The sequence below is a fragment of the Mustela nigripes genome, chromosome 1 (genome assembly GCF_022355385.1).
Source record: "Mustela nigripes isolate SB6536 chromosome 1, MUSNIG.SB6536, whole genome shotgun sequence".
Lineage (NCBI taxonomy): Eukaryota > Metazoa > Chordata > Mammalia > Carnivora > Mustelidae > Mustela > Mustela nigripes.
In genome coordinates, this window is record NC_081557.1 from 259552938 (window position 1) to 259579634 (window position 26697).

The window sequence follows — 26697 nt, forward strand, 5'->3', positions numbered from 1 at the left end:
GTTGCTGGACAATTCTTTTTTTTTTAAGGATTTATTTATTTATTTATTTGGCAGAGAGAGAGAGAGAGAGAGAGAGAGAGATCACAAGGAGGCAGAGAGGCAGGCAGAGAGAGACGGAGAAGCAGGCTCCCTGCGGAGCAGAGAGCCCGATGCGGGGCTCCATCTCAGGACCCTGAGATCATGACCTGAGCCAAAGGCAGAGGCTTTAACCCACGGAGCCAACCAGGTGCCCCTGGACAATTCTTAACATCACATCAGGATTGTCCCAGGTTTTTCCACTACCCCTGTCTTATTGTATTATTTCTTCCTTTATATATTCAAATGTTTTATACACTGTGCCTGGCTCGTGCTATGGGCTTTTAAGAGTCGGGAGGTGTCTGCAGGTCGGAGGCTGTCTCTGTGGTCACGGCTACTGCTCTGCTCCTCGTCCCCTCACCTGATCTAACGCCCTGGGCTCTCCCTGCTGCGGGGATGCTCACCTCTCAATTTTTACCTCAGGCTTCAGAAGAAATGCTGGCTTTTACACAAAGTTCCCTTTGAAACAGGCTCCAATGTTACCTGTTTCTTGCTGCGTGTAATTGAAAAGATGCTCCCAGGACATGTTCTAGAGTGGCTATCTTAGATCATTTGCAGTTTCTCCCTCCCTCTCCTCCCCCATCCCATTCCCTTGCCTAACCGAAAAATCCTCTCAGAAGATTCCATATCCTAGAGGGATGCAAAAACCCCGGGCAGAATAATCTAATTCAAACTTGTGTTTTATTTTATTACGGGTTGCCTCCGCTCTGAAGCACAGTCTTTTATAACGCTGCTGTCTCCGACAGCCGTCAGTTACGGTGACTTGAACATCTCAGCACTCCCCACCCTGGGAGCACAAAAGCAATCACGTCTCTCTCTCTCTCTGCCCCCAGCCAACCCATTAGGGCCCTGTGGAATTCTCCTCCTCCGTGCACTTGTGGAAATTCCCCCACGAGATGCTTTTCATTCGTTCGTGCAGAGCCCAGGCTAGAGCTCACGCCCGGGGCTTCCCTGGCTGGGTTGTCAGAGCTGCCAAAACGGGAGCTCTGCCGTGGCCACTGCAGTCTGGCTGCGGATCCCAGGGAAAGGCTTGCTGCGGCCGCCTCATTGGTGCCAGCATGCCACAAGGTCGCCGTCGCCGCCCTGGTGTGGCTCTTACCTCAGGCACCTCAGCCAATGGCAGTTCTGCAAATTGAGGACAAGAATGCTTCCTTGGTGTACCTTACAGTGAAGATGCGGGGCTCTAGAACGGGCTTGGTGGGCCTCAAGGCACAATGAGTTAGATACACGGTGCTTTCTTCTGAGCTGAACTGCTTCGCTTCTGCCACAGCCAGAACTTCCACCTGGAGCTAATCTAGTTGGAACTCTGATGTTGCAGCTGCCTTTGAGCCTGGTAAGCTGGGACTTTGCTCCACCAGCACCTTCTCGTTTGGGATCCTTGCTATTCTCTTGGCCAATTCAGTTCTTGAAAACGAAAAATAAAAATGTTTCTTCCATCAGTTTTGGGAATGGTGGGAAGTTCTTGTGCCCCAAAGCTCCCAAGCTGTGAGTCAGCTGTTAATTCATATGTGCAGGCCTCTACCACGCTGCTGGCACGCTGGGTCCCCCTGGGTTCTGCTGTCACTGGTAAAGCCACTGCCCTCCAACCCTTAGGTCCTTCTGCTGAATTTACTGCAGCGGACACCTTGCTCCCTTTGGTCAATTTTCTGTTGTCTCTCATTATATCTTACTTTATTTGAGGTTCCCCAGTTAATCAGACATCATTGTACACGTGTAAAACCTAATTGTGGGTTTGATGTAATCATTTTCCCAAGAGGATCCCATGTCTCAGGTAATCCAGTTTATGCCAGTAGCTCGTGTCTGTGAGAAGGTTGAAGGGTGGCGGGTATCCTCCTCCTCCTGTCCCTGACTTGGGTGTATCTGAGTCTTGGCTCCAGCCCGGCCAAGGCTCTGCATTTGCAACCAGCTATAGTTCACGTTTGACATATTTTATTTACACATAGTCCCCCCACCGCCAACAAGACACTATATCTTCTCATCTTCCCCTTTTTTTAAGAAATGACAAACTATTTCAAATATTCAGAAAATTATCCTGAAGTAACCGACTATTTCAAACATTCAATCATCTATAGAAACAAACACAACAAATACCATGGAGCCGCCTCCTACATTAAAGGAATGTGAACATTTTACTCTCTTTGCTTCAGATATTTTAAAACAAATACAATGTTATAGACATAGTCAAGGTCCTGTGGTTACTTCTCCTCAGCCCCTAATTCTCCCAGAAGTCAGCATTCCTGAAGTAGATTTTTTTCCCTTCCCATCAGTGTTTTATGCATTTTGTTTATAGGTTTGTATCCATATCAATACATAATATTATTTTATGGGCTTAACAATTAAATGTGTGCTATTATTCAGTAAATAACATAATCCAACTTGATTTCAGTCAAACTAGATTTTTCAGATTTTTTTCCATGTTGCTACATTAGATGTAATTCATTTGTTTTAACTGTTATGGTGATTATCTCTGAGAGTATACCGCATTTGGTCATATACATCTCTCCGGTGATAGGCCATATGGCTACTTGGAAGAAAAAGCTCCCTTCTTTCCCATTCTTCCAACTTTTGTCTTAATACCTCAAAAACATTTCACTCTTACTTCTGATTCTAATTATTGGCTTAGTTCTAGAAGCCTTCTTCCCTTATTTGGCTCCAGTGTTGGAGGTAAATTGATGCCTGAATTCAAAGACTTGGCAATTTATGGACAAGAAAGGAATCCAGTTACAGGCTCTGAAATGATGATTTTGAAGATGCTCCAGGGGGAGCTTGGCCCTGTCAGTAAAGCATGCGACTCTTGATTCTTGGGATTGTGAGTTTGAGCCCCACATTGGGCATAGAGATTACTTAAAAAAAATATTGGGCGCCTGGGTGGCTCAGTGTGTTAAGTATCTGCCTTTGGCTCAGGTCATGATCTCAGAGTCCTGGGATCAGGCCCACGTCAGGGTCCTTGCTCAGTGGGGAGCCTGCGTCTTCCTCTCCTTCTGCTACTCCCCTTGCTTGTGCACGCTCTCTCTCTCTCTCTTCCTCTCTCAAGGAAGTAAATAAAATCTTTTACAAAAAAAAAATAAAGAAAGAAGATTTAAAGGTTTATATAAGATTGGTGCAGACGCTGTAACTGGAATGGTGGGAGTGTGTATGGTTTTAGCAATTCTATTGAACTCTAAAAACTCTCTAAACCTCAAATCATGGGTAGCTTATAGAGTTGTTTTGGGTATTAAATGAAATGATTCACATAAGGCTTGTAGTGAGTGCTTAGTACAGGATAAGTATTCTGTTCACCTTCAGTATGGTTATTAGATTACTTGAATGCAGAGAACCTTTATTTTGTTCGTGGGGCCTATAGATAATTACTCTGGCTCTTGGCCAGAGCTGTCTCTGTGTGTGTTCAGGGAGGGAGGTGGAGGGAGCAATCGAAAAGCTCTTATAACCTTAAACTTACACAGAAGATCCCCCAACTCATGCTTCAAAGGCAAGATAGACTTTTGGATGTGTTGAGAATTCCGTATTATTTCAAGGGAATTGTTCAATATCTTAACTTTTTTGGGGGGGGGCGGGGGCATCCACGCAGTGTTGGGGGGCAGAGAGAGAGAGGGAAAGACAGAACCTTGAACAGGCTCCATGCCCAGCTTGGAGGACAATGCAGTCCTCTGTCTCACAACCCTGAGCCAAAATCAAGAGTCAGGCGCTTAACTGAATGAGTGACCCAAGTGCCCTTATCTTAACATCTTCTAAAAGCATTATCAATAAGGAGATGTAAATACTGTGTTGAAATGTATTCTATAAAGTAACTTCAATAATTCCAGGACACTACATATAATCTAAAATGGTCTTTCAATAAGTATGCTTTAAATGCTTTAACCTATCGGAGCCCCCCGCCCCACCATGTCTACTCAACTCAGTGTAAGCCCACCTCTCAAGAAAAATGTTTATTAGCAAACCAACGTGCATATATGCACATAGAGATAGTTATGGGCCGTCAGATTTAGAGGGAAACTTGTCCTTGAGGGATTTCATTCTTCATTTTCATCCATCCTGTGTTATGTTGCTGCTCCCTGAAGGCATTATTCATCCAAACAGCCACAAATGCTGTCAAAACAGACAAGGTTTGTTCTTCGCGGGGAAACATGCTTAGGCTAAAGGTAGGATTGGAAGCTCTTCCGAGTGGTTTTGTCTTCCCGAGTCTCAAATGATGCTGAGTGGGGTTATTTCAAATGACTCTACTAAGACGAGTGATTGTAATGATTGTGCCCAGAGACACAGAGGGAAATGGTGCTAACTAGGGGTGTCGAACGCAAGGAAAAGTCACACAGAAGGCTCTTCATCTGGAAATATTGTAAAGAGTAATGCAGTAATCCTGGAGATAAACTGGGCTCTTGGTTTTGTCCCAAATGTCTAAGCAGTCAACAATGGATCATGGCACTCTCACCATCTGACTTCCTTTTCTCTTAATTCAGTGGGCATTCTGAAAATTTCAGTTCTTTCACAGGCACAGAAAATACAGAGGTTTGGGCTTTGGGAAACACTGCATGTGTCTGTCAGGATCTGTCTCCTAATACTTGTTTTGTACCTATTTTCAAAAACTGCATGCATTATGCAAAGACTTTCCTCTCTCAAATATAATAATGTCTGTAATAACAACTAATGTAACATGATTTTTTTTTAACTTCATTTGTACAATAACCAGTAAATCTTTAGGGACTATATCTAGACAATATGCAGAATGACTTAATAAGGCAAAATAGAAATGATTTTCATTAAGGGATATAGATGTAAACATACACATGTAAACAAGATAATGTAAACAGAGAAGTCTGTTGAATAAGGATAATCTGGCTACAGTTTCATTTTGTTTCTTTGTTTCTTTTTTTTTTTTTTAAAGATTTGTTTATTTATTTGAGAGAGGGAAAGAAAGAGGGAGGTTAAGGGGATGGACGGAGGAGAGGCAAAGAAACCTCAGGCGGACTCCCTGCTGAACATGGAGCCGAAGGTAGGGCTTTATCCCAGGACCCTGAGATAATGACCTGGGCAGAAACCAAGAGGCAGACCCCCAGCCGACTGAGCCACCCAGGCGCCCCTGGCCAGTTTCTATGCTTCCGTTCATTTTAGGTATGAATTTTTCTTAGAGAATTCAAGCTCTTACAATTGATGAAATTCAATACATTTTTATTTCTACGTATTTCAATAGCATTGCATTTTCCCATAGGGACTTTTTCATTTTGATTAACATCCTAAAATGAATATTTGTATTTATAGATTTCAAATCTCAGTAAGAGACTAGGAGTAGATAGCCTTATAGAATTTCCTGCAGAGTGTTGCTCAGATAGATTTTCAAGAAAGAAATAATGGATTTTCAGTGTTTTGCCAACTAATGGAAATTTGTACATCATGTTAATTCAGCAATAAGTGCAGAAGTCTATAAAAACAGAATGCCAGGAACAGAACCTGAAGGAGCGTCAATAAGAAGAGAAATGAAGAGATTCTTAGATTGACTTAAGTATCATGACTTATTATACTCTCAATGAAAAATTTTATATTATTTGAGATTCATCAAATAATTGTTATTTTTCTTCTTACAGATACCCATACCTGCTTCATAACCACCTCTGGCTGTAAACCTCAACACCGATGCTTGACCTGTTGTAAGTCAGAAAGTCATATATGGAAAAAAACCAGCTTTACGTTTTAACCTCTTTCCTATCTTTACTTAAAAAAATTGGGTTGCCTGGGGGGCTCTCTTGATCTCAGCTCAGGTGTTAATCTCAGGGTCATTGTTGGGGACAAGAAAAGCCTTTTTGTGTCTGTAAGCAAATGCCTGACCTTGTTCTGAATTGATAAACTGTATAGGTCTAGCTTTACTAATTTAAACTCCCAGAGCTCTTCTTGTGCTACTTGTGAATAGTCAATAAATCATTGCCGTTGTTGTTGATGATGAATAATAGGAAAGAATGTGGAGAAGCACTTTTTCTTCTGTGGCTTGATACAAAAAATTTCCTTTTCAAACCATTATAGGGAGATACCGATTATTTGTAGGTCTTACAACAGTGGGTCATTTATGCATCCTCTTATAATCTAATCTAGATACAATAGTTTTTATCTTCGCATGGAAACAAACTGGAGAGAAGTAAGAAGACAGCATTTGGAATTGTTGGCAACTTTAAATGTTCAAAAAAATGAAATCACGAAAGCAAGAGAACAAAAGCCCTCATCCTGGCTGATTAGATGATTTAACCAGCAGTTGGTGTTGGCACCAAAACGTCAGCCAGACTGTTAAAAAAAAATCTCAGGGGCTGATAACTCTGTCCTCTTGGGGAAAAGATCTAAAGTGTGTCCCTCATTATACCTTTCAGTACACAGATTTCCCTTATGAATTTCTAATTGGAAGAAAAATATGAGGATATGGCATTGTAAGAAATCCAAGAGTGGGACACAGTAATAAAATGTAGTGGCCCTTCTGCAAGGGAGTTTTATCCTCTGCAATTTGGGAGACAGTCAGAGACTCAAGTTTTGTGTTACCCAGCTGTCCCCTCACGTGTTCATCTAAGCATCCACGGCTTGCATATTGGTGCTCAGAGGGACAGATCCCAGGAAAAACGGATTGGAAAGATGATCACATTTATTGTAAGGAGACTTTGCGGAGTGGAGTGGCACATACAGGCTCTTTCTCCAAACACTAGGCAGCCTGTGTCTATTTTTGACATTGTATTATAAATAGGACTTGTGCTTACACTGACACAGGGGAAAAAAACACCTTTAAGAGGACTGACATTCAACTCTACCATTTTTTAATATTTAAGGCTGCAGTGTTTTCATGGATGATGCTTATCTGTTAGTATGTTTTATTAGCTATGTAAGTCTCAGGCTTTAGTACATGTAAGGACATGTGGTCAGGGGAAGCTCTGAGAGCATTTTCTGACAAATCCCCCGCATGTTAATGGCGAGTATTAGAGTGAGGTTAATGAAGTTCGCTATTTTCTCTTTATAATTTTTTGCACTTTTTTTTTTTTTTTTGTAATGACAAGAAACTGCGTTTTTGTGCACATGTTCAGCTCATATGACAGTCTTCATTCTTTCAGGATAAGGAAGATCTCTTTCTTCTCCTTCAGTCTTCCATGAAGTCACCAGGGCCAAGTCCTACATTTTGTAGCTTGAAATCGTTGACTTTTACTTACATATATTCCATCAGTTGTCAATGGACAGGCTAAAATTTAGGCAATTGAGGGCTTTTTGGGTTTTCTATGTTTTTGTAACCTGTAGAATTGAACTTTTTTCAAATTCTTGGCCAGTAAGTTTGTATGTGTTAGTTTTACACACTATATAATATGGCTTTCTGTTGGATCAGCTTAATCTTTTCAGAAGAACCTTATGAATCTAACTATGTTAAGAAAGAGTTTCAACTTTGCAATGAGCTTTTGGGATCTGGAAAACTTGTGTCTCTTTCCTACTGCTTTGTGAAGCCGTTCTGTAGGACTCTTGGTGAGATGCAATCGTCAGCAAACAACAAGTAAAAAAATCCCTATATCCTGGGAAAGATCAATGGGCAGAGCATTGGATCACAGAAAAGCAGAAATGAATTTCAAGAGGGATGCTAAAGGCCAGATGGCCTGGCAGACGTCTGCCAAGATTTCAGAGGCCACAGGACAATCAAGCCAACGAATGGACTGTGTTCTGCCTATTATACAGACAGCATTAGAGCAAAGAGTCCTGGTTATTTAGCAAAAATATGTGCCCAAGATTAGAAAAAAAGTAAGACTTTATTTAGCTGGTCCCTAATAGTGGCTGGACTTCGTGATCTTTGCAATGGCTGCCTTTTGCTCTTGGCTCAATTGTTTATTGATTGCACAGGTTCTATTTGGATGGTGTTTGATTTTCACTGACCAACCTCCTTCCCTTACATAATTACTTATTGAGTGACTGAGAAATCCTGGGCACCATGTTAGAGCTGGATATATATAATGAATCAGAAGGGTATGACTTCTGCAATTTGGGAGGTCCCTCATGGACCTTGTGGTCTAGTAGGGAAGATAGAAAATGGAGCAATTAGTTACAATAATGCATAATGTGGGGTATGAAAGAGAAGGTACAGAGTCCTATAGGTACACATGGCAAGAGAACCTATTATAATCTAGAGGTCAGAGAAGGTCTCCCTGGAAGGGATATGTAGGCTGAAACTTGAAGGATAAGTAGGAGTTTGCTAGTAAAATAAGGAAATATGCCAGATGGAGAGGACTGTGTATATAAAGTTGTGAAATTGAGAAATACTTTGGCATAGTTGAGGAACAGGCAGCTAAAGTGGAGGGAAGGATAAAATGGAGGATCTGGAGGGTGTCTGTTCTTTCTTTCCCTCCTGTACCATAGCGCAGAAGGCAGGCATGATGGAGGTGCGGAGAAGGTTTTGGTGGGCACAGATTCCAATTTTGGCAGGAGGAAGTACTTCGTTGGAAGTGGGAAGTATGTCTCCAGAAATGCATTGTGGGAATAGGGACTGACCACAAAGGCAGAAGACTCGGGGTTAGATTAAGGTTAAATTATCTATATACTGTGGCTGGAAACAGTTTGAGAATCAATAGAATATGGAAGTAGCTGAGATAACCCAGGTGATAATGTGCAGAGAAAGGAGAGAAGACTTAAAAAGAACCAAGAACCCTAAAGAACATAGACATTTAGTTGACAGACAGGAAGAGCTGCAAAAAAGATTGAGGAGAGGCCAGAAAGAGAGGAGAAAAACCAGCAAACTGTGATACCACAGAGGTGACACCAAAAAAGTCCTTTCAGGGCTGAAACTTTCCTCAGGTCACAAAGTTTAAGGGAGTGCCAAAAAAAACCTGTGTTGAGGTAAATAATATTTTAACACTTTATTTAAAAAAAACAACTATGTTGAAGCAAAAATTCATGATGAGCTAATTTCTAAATAAAGACAAGATCAGAATTGGGACTCCTGGGTGGCTCAGTTGGTTAAGTGTCTACTGTCGGCTTGAGTCATGATCTTGGAGTCCTGGGAAGGAGCCCCACATTGGGCTCCTTGCTTAGCAGGGAGTCTGCTTCTTCTTCTCCCTCTGCCCCTCCTCACCGGCCAGCCCACCACCACCCCCCCTCATGTTTTCTCTTTTTCTCGCTCGCTTTCTCTTGAATAAATAAATAGAATCTTTAAAAAAATTCTGTTAAAAAAAAAAGACAAGATCAGGATTACTGAATTTCCTTTTGTCTCAGGCTTCAATAAACCTCAGGACACTATAACAATATTAGATTTAGAAATCTTTTATATTTAGAAGTTTGACGTTTTATTCATATAAAAAAAGGGAATGATAAATTGTGTGAAGTGTGGCTGAGAAGTCAGTCAAGAAATGGTTTGAAACGAATCCATTTGGATTTAGGGACCAGCTAATTGGACCTTCTCTCTAACTTGCTTTAATAACTCGTAATAGAGGTTATCTTATCGTCTCTGCAAGCATAATTACCACCTCCTAAAAAAGCCAAGTCTTTTTCTGAATCAGGAGATTGTATAAAACACAAACATATTTTTTTCTTTAAAATTGTTTTATTATTGTAAAATACATGTAGTATAAAATGTACCATCCTAACCATTTTTTAAGTGTATAGTTCAGTAATATTAAGTAACTTCATAGTGTTATGTTGTCACAATCTATCCACAGAATTCTTTTCATCTTGCAAAACTAAAAACTTTTCATCTTGTAAAACTAAAACCATACATCCATTAAAAACCTCCTTTGACTTAAAGTTTATTTTGTCTGATTGAATATAGTCACTCCTGCTCTCTTGGTTATTGTTTGCATCAAATGTCTTTTTCCATGCTTTCACTTTCAACCTGTTAGTGTCTTTGGATCTAAAGACACTATATATAGTGGTAGAAAACATATAGTTGAATCGTGTGTGTGTGTGTTTTCCATTTTGCCAATCTCTGTCTTTTGATTGGAGAGTTTAGTCTATTTACATTTAGAGTAATTACTGATAAGGAGGTAGTTCTGTCATTTTGCTATTTGTTTTCTGTACACCTTATAGCTTTTTTTTTTTTTTTGGTCTCTCATTTCCTGTGCTAACAGATAAAATTGACTGACAGTAAACACAATTTTATAGTCCAAACCTTCCCCTGGAAGTTGCAAACCTTTGATAGTCTCCAGAGTTCCCAAGTAGTTACATCAGACAGATTCTGCCAGTGTAATTGTCGTCTGGGGGGGGGGCAGATGGTATTTTCTGCTGTAGCATCTCCATAGGATCTTCTTTCCTCAACTATACATTTTTAAACGCAAGTTGTCTTTCACATTAACTTTATGGTGAAGGGAAATAATTCCTTATTTAAATGAGTTCATCCTTATAAGTTCTCTGGATGGATCCTTGATCTTACTCAATCCATGAAGCAGGCATATCTGAGGGTCAGAAACATAAGCTGGGGAGCCAGGCAACTAGGTACTGTTGCGGAGAATGTCCATGTTTACCCCTGAGAGAGAGAAGTTCATTTTAAAAACAAAACAAAAACAAACAATTTGGGAGGCACTAGACTCTTTTTTAATTTTAGTTTTTATTTTTTGGGCACAGATTGTTTATAAATAATTTGTTTCTTAACAAATTCTTTAGTTTGAAGTACTATGCATAGACCAGTGCTATGCACAACACGATCCCCAGATCCCTCCCTAATAAAGATGGTTATCTACATTCCTTCTAAGAGCTCTGTTGCTTATTACTTAGATCATACCTTTTGCCATCAGCTCCGATAAGGCTTACAGGTTTTGTTGTTGTTGTTATTGTTTGTTTGTTTGTTTTTGCTCAGATACTATTTTTTATTTTAATCATTGTTGGGATACCGCAGAAGATTAGAAGTAACTTGTCACATCCCAGGCATGAGCCCAAAATCTAGGGAGCTCCACGTTCACCTCTCAGTATGTCAAAAGCATAATTACATTTATAAGCTAAAAAATTTTCATTTAGATATCATAAACTCAACCTCTGGCCTTACACTGACCAGCTGTCTGGGTTTGGCTGTAACTGTCAAGGTGTTAACCCTGAAGTCCCATGTCTTGGCAAACCCCTTCGTACTGAGCAAACCTGGGCAATTAGTCACCCTAGTTGACCTGTAAGTATTCCTGGATTGCTTTCTTAAAGTCATTTAACCCTTCCAGGTCTATGGAACAGATGACTTGGCTAATTTTACATGTTCAGATACTTGCTGAATTTCCGAGGACTCTGTTCAACGATACTGCACAGTCATGGACTGCTGGTAGTTTGGAGTGAGAGGGGAGTTAGGAGATCCTGCACTGCAACCAACTCATTTTACAGATGAATAAAATCCCAACTGCACTGGAGAGTTTTGGCCATCTTCATTTTACCCTGGCTGCTATGGTACCAGATTTCTGCAATGTCTTCAAACATCTCCTTTCCCACTAATTAAAAACAAGTGATTATGTTGGAACATCAGCTACAGTAACAGGAAAAAGTAGCATTCAGCTACTTTTAAACTGTCCAATCATCTTTTTCTAATGCGTCTATTTGCGTCACAGGCATTTTAACTTCCCTGGTGTCTAAAGTTCAATGTCTCTCATGGATTACTCATATTATCTGAGTGTGAAAATAAATGTGGTCAGGTTAATTAGCATCAATTTTAATAAGATCCCAAAGTAATTTAACACAATGCTTCCTGGAAAGAAAGAAATTAAGCTTGATAACTGAAATGGTGGGATTTAAAATAGAAGCAATGGCAGGGCCACCAAACAAAATAAGCACAGGAAGAGGAGAAAGATATTGTGTGTAATGTGTGTGATCTATGGGCAGGTTTTCTTTTCAGAATCCCACAAAGGACTTTTGTTATTTTGCCTCCAAGGGAAGTCAGAGTCCAGTGGTTTTCAAACGAGCAGACTGAGCTCGTAAGCTCGTTGAAAATTCAAATACCTTGCTCCTATCCTTGGTCATTCTGATTCAGTAGCTCTGGAGTGGGGCCTGGAGATTTCTATTTTTAATAAACTTCAAAGTGGCTCAAATGCAACTGGTCTGAGAACCACTGAGCTAGGCTGTTTGAAGAGGCTTTCCTATTTTTCACTTTGGGAAAAAATATTTAATGGTTATTTCTCAGACTTCAGTTTTTGAAAGGGCAGGTATGATTTTGTTTCCGTTAAAGAGAGGGAAATTGAGGAAGTTAGAGTCACATTGTAATGTAGGAATATGAGAAAAAGAGGATCTTCACACCCAAGTTTCACCTTGGAGAGTATATTAAGGTCCTGCAGTAAGACGTGCTATAAAAAACAAGGGTGAATTCCTCCAGAGGGTAATTGGGACTGTGCAAAGCAATCTGTATATTCTACATTTGACCATAAGGAAGGGGCAGAGTAGGGGTGGGCCCTGGAAACTGCCCAGGAGTCCAGCATTTTCCAACCCTAGTCTGACTTGTGCTGTAGAGATCGTCTAATGCTAATGGTTTGTAGAAGAAATGGCTGAAATATCTCTTGTTCACTCTCCGTAATAGAAGTATCTCTTATTAAGTGCATGTTTACAAGGCCATGCACATATACCCGCGTACCCTGAAAAGTCCTCTGGGAAACTCACATGAAGCCCCAAGTTCTTAATTAGCAGAACAGATTCCCCAGCCCTGTCACTTAATGGTATAGCAGAAGATGTGCTTGACAATTAATTGGATGAGCTGTAAAACTGGAATCCTGACCACTTGTGGTCATTAAAGATCCCAGGGTACTTTCCTTATGGCAGGTGGAGTCTTGGAATAATTCCAACCCTGATAATTAAATTAGATTCTGCCCAGCTTCCGTTTACACTTTCAGTTGGACTTTGTTCTCTTTGTATCTCTAAGTGCAGTGAATTTGTAAGTTAATAGAGAACGACTGGATTCTTCAGATGACTACAAATGGTAACACTGTCTCCTAACTTACTGAGTAAGATTTACTGGGTTAGTGGTCTACAAGTGTATTTTGTACAAAAGTAAATTGTTGGATAGGCATCTAAAGAGACGGAGTATCACTCCTGGAATACATTTCAGTGTATAATTAAAAGTACATGCCCTAATAACATTATAAATCACTTTTTTGATGATATCTTTCTACAAACAAAATAATTAATAGGCATACTTATTAGCAGACTGGATCCATGTTTAATAAAAAAATCAAAATATAAAAAGGCTGAACTTAGTTATTAGGTTAGAGGTAGGGATAAGAGCAGTGAGACACACTGGGAACCAATATGATGGCTTAAAATTTGTTGATGCCGAAGTTTGCTTCATGTTCTTCATTAAAAACAATTACTCTGCACGTTATCTACTACATTTTTCCAAAATGAGGAGGTTTGGAGAGCAGTGGTCTTATATATACATATGTACATACATATACACATATACATATCTACACTATATATATATATATTAATAGTTATATTTTTTTACTGCCACAAATTGTTTTATTAATAGAGATGTATTTTCAGGCAAATTGAAATTCAGTGAACTGCATGTTTACTGAAAATAGAGTTCTGTTATATAAGGTGAGAAAAGTCTTATACTTTATTATTTATTTCTTTATTTGTAGTAGAAAGATAACACAAATATTTAATTTAATTCTACAAGTTATTATTTGGTAGGTTGCTTCTGGGAATTAAAATTCTCTCAGAAATATTTTTTTTAAGACATTATTTATTTATTCGACAGACAGAGATCACAAGTAGGCAGAGAGTCAGGCAGGAGGGGGTGGGGAAGCAGGCTCCCTGCTGAGCAGAGAGCCTGATTCAGGGCTCAATCCCAGGACCCTGAGATCATGACCTGAGCTGAAGGCAGAGGCTTTAACCCACTGAGCCACCCAGGCGCCCCAGAAATATTTTTAAAGATAAGAATAAAATATTATTTTCTTATCGTGGTTAGTAACTTTTCATTTGAAAAGTGTTTAACCCACACTCTGTTAATAGACCAAAAAAGCCTTTTTTTGGGTATGCAGATTAACTCATATACATTTAGGAAAGTAAAATGTGCTTCCCTGTTTGTATGGTTTGCCAACATGTCTGAGACTAAGTTCAGTTGAAGATTGTTTTTGTCTGCTTTTGTTAGCGTGAAACCAATTTTCTGTTTCAAATAACATACCTGGCTCAAAATTCCTACTTTCACACAAAATGGATCAACACACACATCCACACACTCCCCCTACCCCACCCAGTGCTTAAAACTTGAGAATTTATAATGATTTTCTGTAAGATTGAAATCAGAAGGTAGATACCAGCTGGTTTTCAGTGTAAGGAAACTGGTTTTATTACCTGAGTTAGCGTAAGGAAGAATTTTTTTGAAAGGGCATTTAAAGGTGCTTGTAAAAATATAAATATAAATAAGATTTTAAATATAAATAAAATCCTATAATTTTAAATAGAAATAAAATCCTGTAACTTTAAATATAAATTTTAAGTATAAATAAAATCCTGTAATGAAGTGGAATTAGAAAAATTCTCAACAACATAGATGGCTTGTAAATGAATTTGTCTTATGCTTGGAATAAAACTAGGTAGGGATTGGTAAAAATTTTAAAGCCTAATGAAAGGAAAAAAGGGGAACATGGTGCATCAGATTGTGCAGTTTCTTAGAGCTGTTTAAAATGACATAACGGAATTTTGCTACAACTGGCTGATTGAAACGTGTTCATCTCCTTTTCCTCTAGAGACTTTTCTAAACTGAAAGTAGTAAAGCCTCTTCACACTCCTCAGTGTCAAAGAGAATGTGATAGTGGCCATTCTTTAATGGGAGAATTCCCACATTACTGATGTGGCAGACGGTTCTACCCTTGCAAGGATGACCGGCTAGCCCTTCCAAGATGGAAGGGCTCTGATGTAGTAACTCTATTGTAATTCAAAATAATTTCTCATTTCCATTATGAGTTCTTCTTTGATAATGCAAAATTTCCAAGTTTATTTCTTAACTTCCAAACCTATTTTCTAGTAGTCTTTTTGTTATTGATTTCTACCTTAATTGTTTTTGGAAATTGTATTCTCTATTTCTATTCCTTTAGTGGTTTCCCTAGAAATTACAACATGAATATTTAATTAATCAAAATCTAAAGGTAATCAATACCTATATTCTCTTCTTAGACAATAAAGGTCCTTAGGACTTCTTAACCTCATATACATCATTCCTGTTTGGATAGGTGGTAATTGTCATGAGCTGATTAACCCAAAGGATATTACTCTTGCTATTTTATAAAGGCAATGTTTTTTAGATTTATCTATGTACTTACCACTTTATTTTGCTCTTTATTACTTTTGTCTTCTTTAGGATTTTATTTGGAAGTACTTTCTTGTGCCCCAAGTATACTCTTTAGAATTTTCTTTACTGAAGATTTATTTGCAGTGGTGTCTCTGTTTTTGCTTTTCATTTCTTAAAAATTTTACTTATTTATTTGACAGAGAGAGAGAAGGATCACAGAGAGGCAGGCAGAGAGAGAGGAGGAAGCAGGCTCCCTGCTGGGCAGAGAGCCCGATGTGGGGCTTGATCCCAGGACCCTGAGATCATGACCTGAGCCAAAGGCAGAAGCTTAACACACTGAGCCACCCAGGCGCCCCTGTTTTTGTTTTTCTTAAAATATCTTTATTATGCCTTTATTCTTGAACAATTACTAGTTGTGGAATTCCAGTTGGCAAATACTGTCTTTCAGCTCGTTAAAGATATAATCCCACTATCTTCTGGTTTCCAGTATTGCTGTTGAGAAGCTAACTACCTGTTCCTTATTTTTAGTTACTTTCCTTCTTATCTCTGGATGATTTTATGATTTTTAAAATTTATTGTTTTCTTTGTAGTGCTGCTCTTTCCATTTGAATTTCTTTTTATTTATCCTGTTTGCCATCTCCAGAGAAGTTTTGCGTCGCTTCCGTTAGGCACCAGCCTGAGATCACCTCAACTGTGTTCATGGGTCCAGGTTCCTTGGTCTACCCAGGTGATAAAGCTTCCCTATTTTAAGAATTTGTAGTCCTTTGGAACCTTAACTTACTGAAGAGAGCTTCTCCTTTTGGAATCTCCACACTGTGTGTGCCTGGGGCCTTTGTTTTCTTCTCTTGGGTTATCAAATGTTATTAGGGCAATACCGTCTCTGTGCTGGCTTATCTCTCTAGTCTCTGCTTTCCTTTCAATTTTGACCTGGTAATTGCTTAATATCTTGTGATCGCTTTGAAGTTTTAAAGAAGACTGAACAAATATTTGATCTGGCAGTGTTAGTCATTTTCAGTAGGAAGGTGGTCTAAATAAACTTTTCAGTCATTGTTGGAAACCAGAAAGATTTCGACAGAATTTTGGAGTCAGTAAGTAGATGGAATAGAGATAATTGCCATAGCTACGCGGTATAATGGTATATTTACCATTGAGTGTTTTCAGAAGACAACACAGAATTATAGAAGTTTCATTTGTGCCCACAGAACTTTTTAAGGCTTCAGGTTCAGAGATGCTAGATGAAGAGGAGAGTGGAAAAAAGGCCTTAAAAAGGCTGATTGCGTAACACTTGCAGCAAATGACTCCTCATACTCCCCCATTAGAACTTTCTTCCCTGAAGAAATTGAACTTTCTGGGGCACCTGGGTGGCTCAGTTGGTTAAGCATCTGCCTTTGACTCAGGTCATGATCTCAGGGTCCTGGGATCAATCCCTGCATCAGGCTCAGTGGGGAGTCTGCTTCTCTCTCTCCCTCTGTGCGCTTTCTCTCTCTCAAATAAGTAAGTAAATAAATAATCTTAAAAAAGAAATTGAACTTTCCTGGATCTCTACATGCTGGCCATAGAGTTCCCCCCCAGATGATTCCCATGGACATGTCCTTGCCTATCCTCCACAAAGAGAAATCTATTGGTTAAAACGATTACTCTATACAGCACTTCCAGCCACTTTTTTCATAGGTATGTGCCTCTTGTCACTATGAAGAGTAACAAAGAAACAACAAAAAACTGTAGAAAGTTTGCTTTGTGAAAGAAGAGACAGAAGTAGAGGTACCTGGGTGGCTCAGTGGGTTAAAGCCTCTGCCTTCATCTCAAGTCATGATCTCAGGGTCCTGGGATCAAGCCCTGCTTTATTGTTGGGCTCTCTGCTCAGCAGGGAGCCTGCTTCCTCCTCTCTCTCTGCCTGCCTCTCTGCCTACTTGTGATCTCTATCTATCAAATGAATAAATAAAATCTTTAAAAAAAGAGACAGAAATAAACAAATAGACAATGTAAATATAGAGAAACAGTGATATTGCCAAGGACTTCAAAAGACAAACCAAAATTAATGTTCTTATAGTGAGAAGAAAGATACTACTTCCATAAAACTAGAGCAGGATCAAATGAAAAGATAAGAGAGAAAAGAAAGATCTCTTGAAAAGTTAAAATGTGATGGCTGAAAAAGAAATCAGCGGAAGAAAATCTCTCAGATAGTATAACAAAAAGTAAAAGAAAAGGAAAATGGGGGAACAGAGACTTAAAGGAGCAGTCAACTAACTGGCATTCTAGAAAGAAATAACAGAGTAAACAGAAGGAAGAAATATAACAAATACATAATATAAAAGTTGAAGTATAGCAGGTTTCTAGATCAAAGGGCACTTTGAATCCTTTTAAAATGAATGCAAAAGACCCATATCAAGGCACATAAGTATTACACTGCAATATGCTAAGGAAAAAGAATTTTTAAAAAGTTTCCAAAGCAAAAGTTTAGATTACTTTCAAAGAAGAGATACTCTAAATGTCACTGAATTTCTCAAGGAAATCAGATTGCTTGGAGGCATTAGAGGAATAACTAAAATTTAAGAGAAAATTATTTCAAACCTAGAATTCTATACCTAACCAAACTATCAATAAAACTGTCACAGAATAAAGACTTTTTAATATGTCCAAGGGCTTAAGAAATTTATCTTTCACATATTGTTTCTGAAGAGATTTATTGAGGAAGTTTTCCAGTAAAACAAAAGAAAAAATTTAAGAAAGAAGAAGACTTAAGATATAAAAATTAAAAAGAAGTCATTAAAGTCCCAGGGTAACTCTTATGCTAGAGGCCTAGAATGTATTTAAATTGCAGTAAAATGCCAGAGGGCTCGGAAGGTTAATTCCCCCCATACCTGTAAAAGATAACATAGTATCACGGATACAATGGAATTTTTGGAAAAAAAAAATGGAGAATCATTATAATGAAGATTGTACAAGAAGGTAAAAAGGCAATTAGAAACTTCAGAAGTTTAAACAGTGGGTTAAACAGTGGGTTAAGCCTCTGCCTTCGGCTCAGGTCATGATCTCGGGGTCCTGGGATCGAGCCTCACATTGGGCTCTCTGCTCAGTGGGGAGCCTGCTTCCCCCTCTCTCTGTCTGCCTCTCTGCCTACCTGTGATCTCTGTCTATAAAATAAATAAATAAAATCTTAAAAAAAAAAAGAAACTTCAGGAAAAACCTTTATCTAAGAAAGAAAACATTTGTTTCTTTAGTGAACAATATTTATATGATCACATATGCCAGTATTATTTATGAACTTGTTAAAAATAATTATATAACCAGTAGTGTGCTAATAAACTAAAAAATGGGGACATATCTACAAACATACATTTATGATAAAGTTTACTTGTATAAAGGATATATAGCCCACGATTTATAAATAATGAAGTATTCATGACTTTTTATAGTAGATTCTATAGTCATTGATTCTTATATTATGCTTTTGTTGAGTTTTGCTGAATTCTTGGAATAATAGCTAACCTATGGTTGTGACTGATAAATGAAGATACTTCTGATATGAATGTTAGTTGAAATTTTTTTTACCTTGACAAGTAAGAGAAATAAGGGGTACCTGGTTGGGTCAGTCAGTTAAGCATCCGATTCTTGGTTCTGGCTCAGGTCACGATCTCAGGGTCATGAGATCCAGCCCCATGTCAGACTGCACCAAGCTCAGAGTCTGCTTGAGATTACCTCTCCCTCTCCCTCCTCCCCTCCTGCTCATGCTCTCCATCTTTCAATTAAATAAAATAAATCTTTAAAAACAAAGGTAAGAAAGGCGTTCCTCGGTGGCTTATTTGTTAGGTGTCTGCTTTTGGCTGGAGACATGGTCCTGGGGTTCTGGGATCGAGCCCCTCATTGGGCTCCCTGCTCAGTGGGAGGCCTGCTTCTCCCTCTCCCACTCATTCTGTTTGTGTTCTCTCTGTTTCTGAGTTTCTCTCTGTCAAATAAATAAATAAAATATTAAAATAAAATAAAATAAAATTCTTCATTAAAAATAGAATATGCTACATTTAAAAAGAAGTAAGAAAAATGAAACAATGAAGACATATGTCAGGACTGCACTCATTTACCAATGACATGAATGACTTCATTGCTCAAATGAATAATGGAAAAGTGTTCCTTCATTTTTCATTCTATTTGCAATGTAATGGGTACAGACATAACACACTTTTAGGTTATATCTAAATTATTAAACTTATCTCCATTATTTTCCTGGTTCTAAAGTCTTGACAATTAATAAAATTAAAAGCCCAGATTTGTGACATCTGCTGATTTCAGTGGAGAAATGTACCCACCATGGTCAATATCGAATGATCAAGGTGTCCTGAACACAGAGTTGGAAAGTTGTGGGTAGCAGCATAGCATTTTTTAGTATTTCTACAATACAGATACAATAAATGGAAGTAACTTCAACAGGACAGATAATAGTAAAATGTAGTAACATGATTAGGAATTTCGATGTTCATTACCTTTACTTTTAAAAAAATATTTATTTATTAATTTGAGAGAGAGAGAGAGTGTCAGCTAGGGAAGGGGCAGAGGGAGAGTATATCCAAGCAGACTCCCCCTGATCACAGAGCCTGACTCAGGGCTCAGTCTCATGACCCATGAGATCAGGTCCTGAGCTGAAATCGAGTTGGACCATTAACCAACTGAGCCACCCAGGCGCGCCTTATTACCTTTACTTCTAACATAACTTATTTAATTATAAGTTTGTGTAATTTAATTTTTAATAATGGCTATATTTAACATTTAATTGGCTTTATTTAACATTTAAATGGCTATATTTAACATTTAATTGGCAACATTTCTGAAACAATTAGCTTTTGCAATTTGGCGCTACTAGGCTCCAACATACCACTGGATACAGTCCTATTGTGTAGATTGGGGGAAATTAGGTTGGAAGTGGTATAAAATAGATAAATCTTCATTTCTCAGAGCATAAAGCAAAAATATAATGACTAGAAATGTTAAAGGAAAATACATTTTTCTAAAATTATTTAAATATGATTAGAGGGAGAAGGTCTGGGAAGCTGAGTAGTTATAAGGCAAGATAAAGTTTTTATTAGAGGCCTTTCATTTAATATTTAACTCTGGGTTTTTCTTTTTAAAGATTTTATTTATTTATTTGACAGAGATCACAATTAGACAGAGAGGCAGGCAGAGAGAGAGGAAGGGAAGCAGCCTCCCCACTGAGCAGAGAGCCCGATGCGGGGCTCGATCCCAGGACCCTAAGATCATGACCTGAGCTGCAGGCAGAGGCTTAACCCACTGAGCCACCCAGGTGCCCCTTAACTCTAGTTACATACTAAAGTTTTTTTTTTTTTTTTTTGGTTATATACTAAATTAAGTTTATTGAATTAAATTAAACCCTGGGTATATACCTTAAAATATTAACAAGAACAAAATAGGTGTAAAAAATGTGTTTTAATAACATAGACGTTTTGGAATGGTGTAAGATGGTATTCTCCCTCATTCCGTCCTGTGTTATTCACTGCTCTGCTCTATCAACAAGGTAAATGGTCTCATTTACTGCTCCAGGTGTTTTGTGTCAAATTATTATATGGATCTAAACTTTGATATAACATTTGGATATCTCTGACTGAGCTGGTCTGAAGTGGTATTTAAAATTTTGCCAATTTTTGGTTGAGAGTGTCAATTGGGACAAATCTGAGATGTTTCCTCTCTGAGTATGTAATTTGCTGCTTTCTTTTGGCAGTCACCGAACTCTATGGTTTTAGGCCATTGCTGGCTCACTAGGATTTTAATTAGGCAGCCAAGTCCCATATGTTGGTGTGCACTGCTCTAATTTCACTAGTATGTTTATTTGTGTGACTGTGACATTTTAACACCCTGTTTTCCCGGGGGACAGACAGGCAGTCTGGTAATTCGATATAGGATGAACCCACCCGCAACTTCAAATCCTGTCTGGAAAGTGAATACATTGTAAATTCTGTTCATTTTTCTTTTATCCGGTCAGTTGCCTTTGTTTCTTCTTTTTCATTCCCATTTCAACACTGTTCATTTCCATCATATCCCTTCAGTTTCTGGATTATTGCCCTGGCCTCCTGACTCATCTTTCTACCTTCAGACTTCACTGTTTGGTCCATCTTGGATAGCATCGCTAGGGTTAATTTTCCAAAATATCCCTTTAATGCCTCTCCCCTGCTCAAATATCTTCAGTGTTCTTCTTGTTTTCGAAGGTAAGTTCACACCGACGAACTCGGCCAGTAATCTCCACAGTGAGGTGGTGAGCCCGGGGACGGGAAAGACATCAGCAGAATGTTCCAGAAACTCTGATTCCATATACTGTACGAACAATTCTATATAATTTTAGGTAAAATGAAAATAACCTTCTCTAATGTCTCATATACAGATTGATGCAGGAACGGCCGTTCCGACCGTATATCCCGTGACCATACCACGCATGACACCTGAGATATCTTCCTTTTTTTTTTTTTTTTTTGACACCTGAGAAATCTGGAAGTAATTAAGTTTAAAAGTACTTAGAGTGTAGTAGTAGTGGTTCCCTCATGTTTTGGGTTAACTTCCAGCATATCATGATGTTTTTCTATTTAGATGTATCTAGTTATGATTTACTGATTGTATGGTTTCAGAAACAGGCAAGCGGCTTAAAAAAGATTGCAAGAAAAATCAGATTGCTGAGAATAGTAACTGTGCGTATAAGAGAACAACAAAAAAAGATCAAACTTTTATTTCTAGTCTTAGTATAAATGCTTTGTAAGCCATATTATTATTATTATTAATATTATTATTATGTATTTGTTTCATGCATACAGGTCCATGATTCATCAGTCTTACACAACACACAGTGCGCACCACAGCACATACCTCCCCAATGTCCATCACCCAGTTACCCCCCCCCGCCCCCCCCCCCCCCCCCCCCCCCCCCCCCCCCCCCCCCCCCCCCCCCCCAACAACCCTCAGTTTGTTTCCTGAGATTAAAAGTCTCTTACGGTTTTTCTCCCTCTCTGGTTTCATCTTGTTTCATTTTTTCCTCTCTGTAGGCATATTATATAGTAAAAATAGTGCAACTAATCAGGTGTGACAAGAATTTGATCAAAAAGATTCAAAATTACTGAAATGATGATTTGAAATAGGAATTCACGTCCTTATATTTCATAATACATTTCACTTTAAGTGTCTATCGTATTTGAGATTTTAGTTAGTCAAAGTACGGAGCCATTAAACTAGCAAGATATTTGTTAACTGCACACCTAGAAAGGACAATACTCTGCTTTTGTGGAGCTTGAACCTCGGTTAGATTTAGAGGATTCTTTAAGGAAAGAAAGTACAAAATGGTAAATGCCAAGTCAAGGGTGAAGGTGAACATTTATTTAGAATGAGAAGAGATCACAACAAATTACTCATCTTAAAAAGCAGGAAATGCCACAAACAACACAAGATCCAGAAGAATAACATAGCGTTTTTATAAATGAACTGCTGACATGTGTCTATAATACCCTCTTCATATATATATAATATATATAAAATATAAATACATATATAAAATATATGTTTTAATTTTATTTATTTATTTCACACATGTACACAGAGTGCAAGCAGGGGGAGCTGCAGGCTCCCTGGTGATCAAGATCCGGGCTAGATCACAAGACCCTGGGATCACAACCTGAGCCAAAGGCAGGCTTGCTTTATTTATTTATTTATTTATTTATTTATTTAGCCTTTTTAAAAAATTTATTTCTTTTCAGTGTAACAGTATTCGTTGTTTTTGCACCACACCCAGTGCTCCATGCAATCCGTGCCCTCTCTAATACCCACCACCTGGTTCCTCAACCTCCCACCCCCCGCCCCTTCAAACCCCTCAGATTGTTTTTCAGAGTCCACAGTCTCTCATGGCTCACCTCCCCTTCCAATTTCCCCCAACTCCCTTCTCCTCTCCATCTCCCCATGTCCTCCATGCTATTTGTTATGCTCCACAAATAAGTGAAACCATATGATAATTGACTCTCTCTGCTTGACTTATTTCACTCAGCATAATCTCTTCCAGTCCCGTCCATGTTGCTACAAAAGTTGGGTATTCATCCTTTCTGATGGAGGCATCATACTCCATAGTGTATATGGACCACATCTTCCTTATCCATTCATCCGTTGAAGGGCATCTTGGTTATTTCCATAGTTTGGCGACTGTGGCCATTGCTGCTATAAACATTGGGGTACAGATGGCCCTTCTTTTCACGACATCTGTATCTTTGGGGTAAATACCCAGGAGTGCAATTGCAGGGTCATAGGGAAGTTCTATTTTTAATTTCTTGAGGAATCTCCACACTGTAACCGTTTAAGTGACTGAGTCACTCAAGCGCCGCTTCTTCCTTATATTTTTTTAGCTACATCTTTGAACACCCTTTTGTAGGACAGTAACTTTGCAGTATTTCCTAAAGACCTAATAGAAGGATATTCATACATTTCAAAACTTGTTTTTATTATTAATAATTTGTTACTAATAATGTTACATAGGCTTGTAGGATTGTAGTCAAATTTGAGGAAGCTTTTATCATGTTAATATGTGAGCTGTAAGTTTTGGGGGAGGTTACTATTTTATCATGAAAGACTCACTTTAAAAGCTCTTTGAACTAATAATACCAATTCATAAGAGGAAATTCAAATGCATTTTAAAGATGCCCTCATGTTGCAACTAGCGACATACCTGCACAGTGAAATTATTCTTACACTATGTATTTTGGCTTATTGATAAATATGTAGGAGTTTTGTTGTAGGAACACCTGTTCTTTATTTGTTTTGTTATGTTGGTGGCAATTTTGCATGCTGCTTTATCTGGTCCTGCCAGATTTCATCAGGACAAGATACGTGAGACAGACTCGGATGTGCTCTTATAGACGGCACACATAAACCGTGTGGCTTCACACATGGACATACTCTCTGATGGTGGTGGCTGTAGATCTCTGCCTCACACACAGAAGAATTATAATAAACTCTGTTTCATGAGACTACAATAAAAATAAAACAAAAAATATATGATTTATTTAAAAATGAACATGGCGACAGGAGAATTTCTGATGAGAACCAAATGGTTCATTTATAATGGTTCATTTATAATGTTACCTATCAGATGACTGGGAGGATTTTCCACAGATTTGCTTCTGGTTCCATAATCTCACACGTTGTTTCTCTCTAATTCCAGATAATTTTTTTTTAAAAGATTTATTTATTTATTTGACAGAGAGAGAGAGATCACAAGTAGGCAGAGAGGCAGGCAGAGAGAGAGGAGGAAGCAGGCTCCCCGCTGAGCAGAGAGCCCGATATGGGGCGTGATCCCAGGACCCTGGGATCACGACCTGAGCTGAAAGCAGAGGCTTTAACCCACTGAGCCACCCAGGTGCCCCTAATTCCAAATATTTTTGACCCTACATGCCCTAGAACACATTCGTATGGTGGTATAACCTCTGATTGTGTGCCTTGGCATCACATGGGTCTGCGTAGTGGGCAGGAGCACTCCTGGAAGGTATCTTCTTCTGGGGTGGCTAGTCATGACCTAACTACACACAGACGAGCTTAAGATCCACAGAAAGATCTCTCACTCAACCCGAGCTAAATGGACTCCTAACCCTACTTCCCCTTAGTCAAATCTCCAAAATGGTTACATCCACTTATGTTCCCTCTAACACAGAGGAGGTGTAACAGAAAACATAGAGTGGAAAAGAACACCGTCTTAATTACGGTCAAAAGATCTTACCTTTGTCTCACCTCTGCAACTTTTACAGAAGTATACATTGTGGGGGTGCCTGGGTGGCTCAGTGGGTTAAGCCACTGCCTTCAGCTCAGGTCATGATCTCAGGGTCCTGGGATCGAATCCCACATCGGGCTCTCAGGTCAGCAGGGAGCCTACTTCCCTCTCCCTCTATCTCTGCCTACTTGTGATCTCTCTCTGTCAAATAAATAAATAAAATCTTAAAAAAAAAAAAAAAGAAATAGCCATTGTGGGGGCGATACTCACGCAGGTGAACAGTCCTGCATGTAACCTTTGTGAGCATCATGGTCTCTGTCTTTAAAAAAAGAAGTCAAATAGCTACAAATATTTTAATTGTGTTTAAAGGCATTTGACACTTAATAAAATACAGAATGTTGCCGGACTTACAAATGCCTTTGAGATGTCTTTCTCATTTAAAAGTGAAGAAAAAACCCATTTGTGTATCTTTTGCTACCTATGTCAGCCACTAAGCTCAGTTATCAAAATAAAATGTGAAGAGCTATATTTTGAATCGGTAGGTCACAAAGTGTTATTCAAAGATTAACAAAAAGGAAAAAAGATTAACAAAAATATTAAATCATATTGTTCTTATTAGATATATTGATTTTTTTCACAGATGACATAAAGGATTTTTATACCATAAAAAAACAAAGAATAAAACTATTTAAAATATTTCATTCTTTAAGATACATTACATAAAGTGCAAAATATAGACTTGTTATACATATGTGTAGACATATACACCTATATACATTGGGCGGTGTGCCCCCAAATCTTTACTAATAAGATGTACATTCCCAAATGTCTGGGTATCATTGAATGAGGCATTAAAGACCCTCAAAATTTGGCCCCAAAGGACCCTGTCTCTCTATAGCTAGCCTGAATTCTTCCTAGGCCCTCAAACAAATCTTTATGCTCCTACCCCACTGTCATTATCCAAGTACATCCTACGCCAGCTTCCAACTTGGAATATCCCCTTTGCTTCTGGCTAACTCAAATCTTACTTATCTTAAAGCATCTGTATTTTTTTTTAAGCTTCCCTTGACTTTTTCAGAGTTCTCTAATTTTGTTAAATGAATAATACTTACTATTTTTTAAAGATTTATTTATTTGAGAGAGAGACAGAAGGAGAAAGAGAGAGAGAAACCGTGGGGCGGAGGGGCAGAAAGAGCGCGAGCGAGCGAGCGAGCGAGAAGCCCAGCAGGCTCTGCACTGAGCTCAGAGCCTGACACAGGGTCCATCTCACAACCCTGAGATCATGATCCGAGCAGAAATCAGGAGTCTGACACTTAACTGACTGAGCCACCCAGGGACCCCTAGTACTTACTGTTTTTAATGTGCTCTTAGCACGAAGTGATACCACACTGCAAAGCTTCTGTTTTATTGTATTATTTGTTTAGTGCAATGTAAATCATACTTTGTAGCTTCTCAGAGAAGTAGCCTCCCTCCTCTGCTTTTGTTTCCACACAGCCCTTAACACGAGGCTATGCAAATGATAGCCCCTCTGTGAAGATTTGTACAATTAGTACCTTTTCTTGAAAGAATGAAGTTAAGAGGAGATATCTTTGGAGTTCACAAAACCCCCTGCGGGGGGAGGCTGTGTGTGAAGGCAGTCATCCTGACAGCCTTCTGCCCCGGGAGACCCTGGGAGAAAGTTCTGCCTCTAGACATCCATCCT

The 26697-nt window shown here is 38.8% G+C and overlaps 1 protein-coding gene across 1 annotated transcript in view; it reads left to right on the plus strand.

Moving 5' to 3' along the window:
• SLC4A4 (solute carrier family 4 member 4) overlaps positions 1–26697 on the plus strand; it is a 457437-nt gene that overhangs the window by 14921 nt on the left and 415819 nt on the right. Inside the window, exon 2 of the mRNA XM_059385129.1 lies at positions 5652–5714. Coding sequence (XP_059241112.1) covers positions 5701–5714 — 14 coding nt within the window. The 5' untranslated portion in view covers positions 5652–5700. The remainder of the gene's footprint in view (positions 1–5651; positions 5715–26697) is intronic.